Source organism: Silurus aristotelis, assembly GCF_946808225.1.
Source record: "Silurus aristotelis genome assembly, chromosome: 11".
Classification (NCBI taxonomy): Eukaryota; Metazoa; Chordata; class Actinopteri; order Siluriformes; family Siluridae; genus Silurus; species Silurus aristotelis.
Genome location: NC_139584.1, coordinates 27,223,022 through 27,234,474, shown reverse-complemented (window position 1 = coordinate 27,234,474; position 11,453 = coordinate 27,223,022). Strand labels below are relative to the sequence as shown.

The following is an 11,453-nucleotide window of genomic DNA, read 5'->3' as shown; positions in this document are numbered from 1 at the left end:
CTGGTAGATAGATTAATAGACAGATAGACAGACAGGCAGGCGGACAGACAGACAGGCAGACAATAATGCATGCATAATTAATGAGCAATTAAATTAAACGAAAAACTGCAGATTCATTTAAAATTGAAGGAGAAACAAAAACTGGTGGACAAGCCTGCTGTATTAATCACTAGACTACTTTAAAAGATTGACTGCCAGCATCCACACCTCCGTCTTTAGTCTTCCAAAATTACGATTTCCAATATACCAGCTGTCTTTTTACCCAGAACTTGAACTGAAGACTGGCACAGAAAGATACAGCAATCACAAGTGTAAATGCATGTGCTATAAAACCCAGAAGACACATTCATGCTTGACTGATAAGTTATTTTGGATGATAACAGACAAAACAACGACTAGTGCCCACACCTGCTATGTACTATGACTGAGAGTATTAAAAGACGACTCTGAAAACTGTAACTCCCACCCCTAGGTGTTGTTCGTATGTGGGCCGCAGGGGAGGGGGACCTCAAGCCATTTCCATCGGGAAAAACTGCGACAAGTTTGGAATCGTGGTACACGAGCTCGGTCATGTGATTGGATTCTGGCATGAGCACACGCGGCCAGACCGAGACGACCATGTCAGCATTATACGGGACAACATTCAGCCTGGTAAGACACACTTTAAATATGGCATAAATGGTATCAAAATGAATCAACAAACCCTGTGTATGTGACTAACCAAGCAAAATGTCAGTTATACTTCACAGGTCATTACATTCGATTTGTACGTTTTTTATTTACATTTATAAAAAGATTTTGTCCAAATACAACAGAAATAAATTTTTATCACGGTTTTATTTTTGCCTATTCATGAACAGCGATTTACTAAAATGTATTAACTTTACTTCTTTACTAACTTTATAACTGTACCCATTTATTATATTCACATCATATTATAAGTTCCCTAAAAACTTTTGTTAATTAAAATATTCAGAACCACAAATATATCATTACTAGATGGCTTCCCGGTAATATTTCACCCAATTTAAAAGGATTTTCGGAAGGAATTTCTCTTAAAATATTGATTATTTTTGGTTTCGTAGCAAAGATTCTACAGGAAATGTGCCTTTTTTTTTTAAACCAGTTTACTTTGAATCAAACAGGGAAAAAATATTGATCTTGACAGTATCTTTGCACTTAACTAAATATTGTTAAAAGACTACATTTTACTTTGTACATATTTATACACATTATACTCATCATAAAAAAGCCAAAATAATGAATTCAGTTGAAAATGATTAATTAGCTGCTAAAAAATTATCATATTGAAGTGTCTTGCCTCGAAAAAGTAAAAAGTTTGGTCTAAAAGTAAAAAAAAAGCCTAATATGTGCTTCTTTATTGCTCAGGAACTACACAGATATTGTAGTTAATGTAAGTACAAAAAGACAATGTGTGGTTTATAAAGCAGCTTCATAGAATTGAAGGATACTGGTATAGAAATATAAAGAACATTTTAATTAGAATTACTTCTAGAATATTAATCCAAACTTCTAACTTTGTACCCAAGCCTGATTTCGATGCAAGCTAAAAACAAAACACAATGCTGAAGTGATTTGGCTTCAGGATGTCGCTTTTTTAGATGACAATGTGTCAGAAAAGATAATATTTGAAATTATATGGGATCCTGCACAGTTCCACAAATGTAGGTACATTTAATTTACATTTGATTGGAAAAAGATTACGGACGAAGCGTCCAAGCTGTTAGCCTGCTAGTCTGGGAGAATGTTAAGATAATGTTCCAAAAACACTTCACCGAGTGATTGACTGCCAGGTTACGAGCAACTTGACCACCTTTACTTTCTTAGTTCTTGGCTCCAGAGACCAAGACAAATCCAGCTGTGTGCTATTGTTCTGTTGTATGCAATCCTAGTATTTAAGAAAATTGGCTGAAATTACCGTTCTAGTATTTGAAACCTGTCTACCTTGCCCCAGTAGCCTTCTTCCCACTGTGATTATGTGCTTTAGTAACAACACCACGGCAGCTCATTTACGTGTTCACGGCTGCCAGCTCGTGCCAGAGTTTCCTGCTTTAAATCCTAGGTGTGATCTGACTTCATTTTTGTGAGGATCTGACTCATGGAAGTGTTGTAACTGAAATCCTTCAGGGTAATTTTACTATATGTGAACGCTGTAAGATTAACTGTGAGTTTACAACTTGAAGTGAGCCCGAAAATGAATGTTTGGGCTCGCGGGGTTTCCTTATCTCTTTATAATGACACTTTTATGAACGTTTCCCTGCCGAGATTTCCGATTCATTCCACACATTTGGAACACGAGAATGAAATCTGGGATTTGACGAAGATCCCATCGTCGATTAAAACGAGCCAGATGAAACACACAATCCTCTTGAAATCATCGACATTCGTCGTCTTTTCTGTTGAGATCATTTCCTGTGGAACTTCTGGAACGTTCAAGGTTCATGTGGCATTTTTATATTTTTTGTTTGTTTGTTTTTTTGTTTTATTACATAGGACAGGAGTACAACTTTTTGAAGATGGAGCCTGGTGAAGTGGACTCTCTAGGGGAAGTCTATGACTTTGACAGCATCATGCACTATGCCAGAAATACATTTTCCAGGTAAGAGGCTGGATTGCTTTCTAAAGAATGCTTACAATTTTTGGTTTGTCCAGTTAATAAAGTATGAAAAGGCTGTCATGTGCTTTAGCTAAAGTCCAAAATTTTAGCTTGAATTTAGCCTACAGTCCAGAGTAATTTAACAGTTTTAGGGTCAAATGTTGGTTGTAATGAATTTTCTTCTTCTCCTCGACTGACTTTCAGTCTGTTCAAAATGAGTCTACCAACTGTATATTTTGTCATACCTAACTAACAAAGTGTTATTCGAGTCAATGACTCAAAGAACTAGTAAGGGGCATAAAAATAAAGGTACAGGAATTAAATATAATGGTGGGTCGGCACACTGAACCTTGTGAATGGAAGAAAACTTACAAAGTGGTAGCAGGTACACAAGTACATCTAAAACATATTTTCCAAGTATGTCCACTGGCAAAGAATAATAGCTTGCCTGCAATTTCTATAACCATCCAGGTACATGACATGTTAAATGTATATTATTATCTGGGTAGCTTGGCTAGAAATTTCTACTAATTACAAAGTTGAATTTGTTTTTGTGAGTTATATGCTGCAATTTAAATCATTGTTTTTAGTCAAAAAAATTACCTCAGTATTTATGCAGGGAAATTTCAGAGTTGGGTTCAGAGTTGGGTTATGATAATGTTAACTGGACTGAACTTAAAGGCCAATTTTTTATGACTAATAAGAATATTCACAAAAAAGAAAAAGGGCTTAAATCCAAGGTATATGGACTATATGGACAAATGTTTGTTTGACCATAAAATTCATATGTACTTATTGAACATACCATCATACATTGTTTCCCCATTTGCTGTTATAATAACCTTCTGGAAGATGTTCCACTAGATTTGTGCTCATTTAGAAACAAGGGTGTTTGTAATGTCAGATACTTATGTAGCTGAGGTGAGAAGGCCTGGGGTGCATTCACATTCATCTCAAATGATTTCAGTAGGGTTGAGGTTGAAACTGTATTGCAGGACCTGCATAATCTTCCAACTTCCAAAGCATATATAAAGCTGGAAAAGTCTGGTGTCCCAATTTATTTGTCCATACGGTGTATGTGAGAATTAGTGTAATATTACATGCTTACTACACATGCGTAGGTGAAATCTAAAATATGGCCTATGTTCAAATTTCATACTAAGTATTTAAACCATAGATGTTCCCCAGTCAATTAAACCTCCTGACCTAATATTCTGATCGAATCCAGATCATTGTCGATTTGGCAGGGTGTCAGGGTGTCACAGAGGTTAACATTTATCCAGTGAAAATTGTGTTTTGAGACTCTTGGTTTATTGCGCAGCCTGCATTTGGAAGAAAGCCAACAGCACCTGGCTAATTTCCAGCTGCACAAATGCTCCTCTTTCTTCTCGGCTGTGTGTGTTTTTAATAGGCTCAGTGACTTTCCACGTCTTCGTGAACACATGGCCACGTCGACTATTACTCAACATCTAAACAAAAAGGCAGCATAGCTGCATTCAACATAAATGTATACATGTACTTGAGCAAACATACTTGTGACTAAAACCTCATGCCTGAAGACACGCATGCAATGTTTAGATCTTTTTGGTGTGCAATGCTGAAAAAAACTAATACTGGTTGAGAAATGTGTGTTTGTTTTAGTTATCTAAACAAAAAGATAAGAATGTCTGAATCCTCACGTTTTGAGTGCAGAGTATAAATGCACAAAAACACACTGTATATATACGCATCCATATAAAGTGTGTGTGTGTGTGTGTGTGTGTGTGTGTGTGTGTGTGTGTGTTAGGGGTGTAACGGTACATGGGCATTCGGTTTGTAACACGTGTACCGAATGCAATCCTTTTTTCCGCGTGGAAATCCTTTTTTCCGCGTTCTCTCAGTAACGTATTAAGTGGTGGATCGCAAGTTTGTTTATTCTCCGCCTCTCCCTTTAAATGCATTTTTTTAATTCTTATTATTAACCTTAAAAAACATACACAACAATGGCAGGGGTATATAAAAGAAACCAGAGTTAGCGCAGTGTCACTGTGGCTACTCGCTCCGTACAGGAAGTAGGATTTGTTTTGCGCATACATGAAAAAAGAATCCATAGCGCTAGCATTAGCTGCTAACCAGGAAGTGGTTTGTGGGTAACGCTAGCGATATGGATTCTTCAGCATTTTATGTCCAGCTTCAAGAATTTCTCTTAAATGGAAAACAAAAAGGACAATTCCACATTTTAAGGGAGTGAATAATTGGAGGATGGAAGAAATGAAGACATTTGTTGAAGGATGCTGAAATAAGTAGAACAGTTAAGTAGATCATAGTTTTAGAAAATTTTTATTTTTTTATATAACACACACACACACACACACACACACACACACACACACACACACACACACACACACACTTATATACACATCTGTATTTGTTTGTAATGTTTATATTAACATACTGTGTTAATTAAAAAGAAAAGCAATTTTGTTTTGCATTTCTTTCCCCAAACCGGACTGAAATGAACCGAACTATGATTTAAAAAACCGAGGTACGCACTTTTGTGTACCATTAGACCCCTACTGTGTGTGTGTGTGTGTGTGTGTGTATACATATATTTATATATATATATATATATATATATATATATATATATATATATATATATTTATATATATATATATATATATATATATATATATATATATATATATATATATATATATATATATATATATATACATACAGTATATAAGCACAATCACACACAATCTCTCTGAAGCCTTGAGCAATTTCCACCGGGTGACCTTTACAGATGCCGTGTTAGTGATCCACAGGTCTGATATTGTATCCGTGCATCTTTCTCTTCTTACATTTTCAAGCTGAGCTTCCACAAAGCAGCTTTTGTCCTTCTCACGTGCCAGGCCACACCGAAGAGTAAAAAGCAGGAGGGGCTCTGAATTTAATATAAACATCTCAAAGTGAGCCGTAGTGAGATTCTCAGGAGTTGCTCTCCGGCTTCAATTTTGGGAACTTTCGGATTGCATGCTTTTTCCTCTTTGTTTACTCTTCACCTCCTGTTTGCTGTTCCTTCTTACTTTCTGGAGCCCCTAATGGCAAGCGGCCAGTAAACCCAGTTAGGTTATAATCATCCCCAGTCACCCTCATTGACACTTGCAGCTGCTGCCGGGGCCCTTCTGGCTGGCTTTTTAACGCTTTTTCTGTCTTTCTCTCTCTTTCTTTCTCTCCATCTCTAAAAGGAGCAAGTTAACAGCATGAATAGCTTTGTTTTTGGTAGCCTTTGAAGGCAGCTTTTGAAGGTTGGTAGCCTTTGGGCTGTTTTATGTGGCATCTTGAATAGTGGCATGACCATTAGAAAGAGAGAGAGAGAGAGAGAGAGAGAGAGAGAGACAGAAAGAGAGAGGTGCTGATACGTAGAAATGCCAAGGCCGTTCTAATGACCGAGGGTTTTATTCCACTCGTTGTAACGATGTTCTTCATAGGTCCGTCATTCTTTTGTTGTTTGCGGCCGAGAAACGTGTTTTATTGGGATTCTTTTGCAATATGCAACAATTGGCACACATATTTAAACATGTTTAGAGCGCTTATTGTTTTCCAGTTTATAAGGATTTTATATGGATTGTAGCTTTAAAAAGTAAAGCATGTGTGAAGAATTGTTGCTCATTAATTACTGCTTTGTGGGTTTTTTTGGCTTTGCATGAATGTTAAGACACTGGCACGTGTGCCCTCCTGACCATTATAATAATAAATGGATTTTTTTTTGGTTTTGTTGTTGTTTGTGTTGGTCGTGTGCCATACAATTTATGGAATAGAAAAGTGGTGTATAGCCACTTAACACCCCCCCCCCCCCCAAAAAAAAAAAAAAAAAAAAAAAACATATATAAAAAAGTGAGGAAGATGCAATATGTATCTTAAATCTGAGCCGATGAAACGATAAATTGAAGTTAAATATTATGCAGCTAGCGGTGCAATACCCCATAATGATTCCGTGCGATCCGATTTCGATTCGATTGAACACAATGTGATTCAGTAAAATACGATGCAATGAAAAAAATACGATGCTATACATTTTAAAATGCTACAGATAGTTTGATTTTGGTTCAGACAGAGAGCAAATCATAAATGTACTTTCTTGAAAAAAAACCCACTAAATTGTGCCTTTTGAATTCTAACGCATGACCCTTTTACAAACGTCTTTGTAGTGCAAAAAAAGAGAGAAAGAATTAAATAAAACCACACGTTCTTTTCCTGTTCAGTCTCCAGGATGTTACAGCTCTACCTCTGCCATGTTAATCTGTATTCCATGTGACTCTCAGGATGTGCCTCGGTCTCCGTCGTTTTGTGATGCGTCATATTCACTTAGCAGCAGCAATGGTGCTGAGAAAACGCACTCGAGAAACAGTTTAGTGAGAAGAAATCAATCTATATATATAATATTCACATTTCTAAATAATAAATGCACAACTCATCTACTACTAATTATATATAAATAACCAGGGTTTTATCAATGCAAATACGTTAGAAACGATGAATCATGATACAAATGCCAAGTTGTATCGGATGCACGTTTTTAAATTGATGCATCACATCTTTAACTATTTTGCCAACGTATCAATATGAATCGTTATCCTTATCTTGCACATCCTTATCTCCAAGTCGTCTCAATAGAAGGGTGATATCATTTTTTGTCATATTCTAAAAGAAGAGACAATGAATTAACCATTATTGCCAGCTTTAGTTTCTTGCTATTGTTGTCCCAGGATTCCAGTCAACCCCACTGCTATGCGTTTTTGCCCTGTCATTACCAATAACCTCTCACCACCTAGTTTAACACCTTTCGTACAACTGCTGCCAACTTGGATAAGCAAAGGCTTGCACATGTATTCTCCATGTCACCTGAAAGCCATGGCCTCTAAAGCTAAAAATACTTGTAGAAAGAGCTAACTGCTAACTGTTTCGTACACAAATCTTCACAGATGCCCACACTTGAGTTGATTGATCAGCCAATTATGTTCTCCCTTATGTTAATCTTAAAGAGTTTGTTCCTCAACAACTTCCTAAAGTCAGCTAAGTTTCATAATGATTTTTCAAGGCTACCCTGTTTCCTGAAGAGTTTCCTGAAGAATTTCCTGAAAAAAATTTTCATGCTCCTTCATGGTTTCTAAAAGTTTCCAAATCAGTCCTGAAGGTTCCCATAGCTTTTCAATGACATGTTTGTCTGAAGATGTCTGGCTTGACTTTGTTGTCTAATTGCTACCTTGGTTAGAGAACTTGTTTGCAAGCCTAGATAATTACAGATGTTCAAAGTAATCCAGTTTATTATTGTACCCTGATCCTGTTGCCATGGATATGGCTCATAGAAGCTGTCCTGAAAAGCAAGCATGCACACATAGATTGGCTTAAGATGAGGCAAGCATGACTCTGATTAACCATTAATACACATTGTGTTAGAAATCTTAAAGGCACAAGAGCTCAGATACTTGACCTGGAATGTTGAATTGTTCTACCAGAAATTTGGTTTAAAGCCTGTTTTTCCTGAAAGAATCTGGGGAAGTTGGGGACTAGGGAAGCAAACATACTGTATATAGACTATATAGACATCAAACCCATATACACTACTACAAACTTTTGCCACAAATTGAGCATCAGAGGTGGCAAAAGTACGCACATTCTTCACTTAAGTAGAAGTACAGATACTCATGTTTTAAAAGACTCTGGTAAAAGATGAAGTAATGACTACACTTTTTTACTTAAGTTAAAGTAAAAAAGTTTGGGGTCTGACGTGTACTTGAGTAAAAAGTAACGTGTACTTAAGTAAAAAGTGGCCTTTTACCTGTTTTACGCTGGAAACTGGACCTCACGTCATATAGAGTTTTAATACTCTACTCAACATGCGCATAGATAAATATTGATGCTTTATACAAATGTATGTTTATTATTAGTTAAACCGTACTCAACATAGAACACGAAGACAAACTATTCTTGCAAATGTTTTAATGTAATTATGGTGTTTTAAATTACGTGAATCATCAGAACACCAAACTGAACTTTTGCTATGTTTCCACACGGACGGTTAATGAGGTGACACTGGAGAAAGCTTTCTTTTTATGTATGTATTATGTCTGTGCACCCCCTGTCTGTTTTCTTTATTTTACATAATGACTGTTTTGTTGTTATTATGAGTATATTCAAATGAAAGTAGATGCTTTACAGATTCGAATAATGTATTTCTTTTATCTGTACGATCCAAAAAGTTAAAAAAAAAATTTAAGTTCGTTTCAGCGTTATGAGTTGAAAAAATGCCACAAGACACACCGGCGCGTTTGTCGACCCCAGAGGATTAATTATGTGCATCATGGAGGATTTTGGTGCTTATTTAAGACTTGGCGCATCAGTAAAACAAATGTTTACTAATTACAAATTATTTTCTGGTGGAGTTTTTATTTATGTATTTATTTATTTTTTATATCTGAGTAAAGAAAAGGCGTCGTTAATTAACGTGTGTTGCTTTGAAGATTTTAATTTCGTCTCTTTTATATTTATTTTTTTATATTTTTAATAAAAATGGTCAGACAGAAATGCATGCTGCATTAATCGCGCGTTAATAAAATGTGTGCCGTTAAAATGAATTTGCATTAACTCTTTATTCATTTTATCCCTAATCAATAAAAGAATACAGAACTAATATCAAATGTTGTTACCTAATGAATGTATACAGGTTGAACATCCACCATATAGAACACAAGCAGAGAAATGATGATGATGATGATGATGATGATGATGATGAAGATGAGGTGACCAGGAATGTCTCTGTTCTCATTCATGTTTGACTCACTCTGTCTCATCCACTTTACCCCCTAGACTTCTTGTTGCCTTCTGCCTGCTCATTGTTAGCTTCATAAACTAGCCTACATCTGTGGTGTGTGAGAGCCAGGAAATGATACACCAGTGGTAGATTAAAAAAAAAAGCCGCCCAATGACATGAAATAGGTTGATGGGATGAAAAAATCTTGAAAATCTTGAAACAAATATTTCACCAAATAGATTAAAACTAAAGTAACGAGCCTGGTTTGAAAATTCATTCATTCATTCATTCATTTTCTCCCGCTTATCCGTAATTCGGGTCGCGGGGGCAGCAGTCTAAGCAGGCCCCCGCCTTCGACTGCTGCCCAATCCTCACAGCACCGTCCCTTACGGTCCCTCCTGCAGGTGGTGAGCCCACGGGAAGGCGGCCCCACGTCACTCCGACGTCACGGACCTTGATATTTCCCTCATAAGGTTTGAAAATTAAGAAGAGGAAAGTACAGATATTTGTGTAAAAATGAAAATGAGTGAAAGTAGAAAGTAATAAAAAAAAAATATATATATATATATATATATATATATATATATATATATATATATATATATATATATATATATATATATATATATATATATATATAAAATTAATAATGAAGTGATTCTGTGAAGTGAACTGATACCAGAAAAATCTAAAGTACAGTAACAAAGTATTTGTACTTCGTTACTTCCCACCTCTGGGAAGCATACAATTGTATAGAATTTCTTTGTATATTCTAGCATTACACCTTTCCTCGAACTACAGTACGAATCTCAATCCTGTTCCAGCATAAAAAAATGCCTCTGGAAGTTGGAGTAGCCTTCTTCAAGCTCTGACTTCAACCTTGATGAACATCTTTGGGATGAACCTGAATGCATACTGCACCCCAGGCCTTCTTACCAACATCAGCACCTGATCTCACCACTGCCTTCTGCAACTGAATACACCAATCCCATCAGCCATGCTCCAAAATCTAGTTAAAAACTTCCTTAGTAGAGTGGAGGTTATAATAAACAACGAATGGGAGACTAGTTCAAAAAGCACGTGTGTGTGCATGAGAATAAATAACAAAAATGTATTAGTCTTTCAAAAAAAGTTCTCCATCACAATCCTCCAGTTTACGAAAATCTGGCAGAGGCTCGCACCTAAGAGAAATCAAAAACGGTGGAAAATGACATAATGTAATGCGTGGGTGACTGTTGTGACACTCTTGCAGAAAGGATGAAGTAATACCTCTTGGAACGGCGGGCAGATTTTGCTGTGACTGTACAGCGTGCGATGACGAATAGCTTTCGGAGAAGCACTCTGTTCTGTATAAGCTCTAGAGAATATACTCCACGTGTATGAAAATGTTTTTTCTTTAAAAAAACTGGTACAGATCGGCATATTAGCTCTTGTTACCTGTATGAATTTGTAACGTCAGATCTCGTTCTTGCACACAGTGACTTATTGGGTCATGGCAGGTTGTATATCATATAGCTATTATTTCTGGAGTTCTTTCATAATTGATTGCTATCTTTCTACAGAACCAGTGTTATGTATGCTAAGTCTAGCGTATCAGCTAACGGTTTACTTGATCCATTTCCTTTGAAACTGCAGTCAACTTCATCAAGACACCCAGATGGACAAATTTAGCCAGCCTGACCCAGAAATATCTTGGCCATAGTACTTAGTCCTCTGTTTCCAAAAGTTCGACCAGAGAAACTTCTAAAAAAAAACAAAAACAAGGCAAGGATCGTTTCTAAGGATTACTACTATGAATGATAGGATTTTATTCCCATGCTATGTCCTGACTTTTCCAAAATCCTGAAAAAGAAAGCAAAGTTTTGAATGGAATCAGACCCTCAGACTGTGCCGGGAAAAGGGGAGGGACATAATAGTGGGCAGAGGCTTGATATAATTTCTACATTGCCTCTGTATGAGAACCAGATGGGCTCTTCTCTTTTGTTCTTTATTTTTAGCTCTTAATTTACCTTCCTCTCTTTATTTTCTTCCAGT

General features: G+C 36.5%; 1 protein-coding gene across 2 annotated transcripts in view; it reads left to right on the top strand.

Annotated features, from left to right (window-relative positions):
* Positions 1-11,453, top strand: part of bmp1a (bone morphogenetic protein 1a) — a 60,338-nt gene that overhangs the window by 22,693 nt on the left and 26,192 nt on the right. For both annotated transcript variants that reach the window (XM_083554110.1, XM_083554109.1), the window contains exons 5-6: positions 473-651; positions 2,515-2,620. In XM_083554110.1, the coding sequence (XP_083410236.1) occupies positions 473-651; positions 2,515-2,620 (285 nt within the window). The remainder of the gene's footprint in view (positions 1-472; positions 652-2,514; positions 2,621-11,453) is intronic.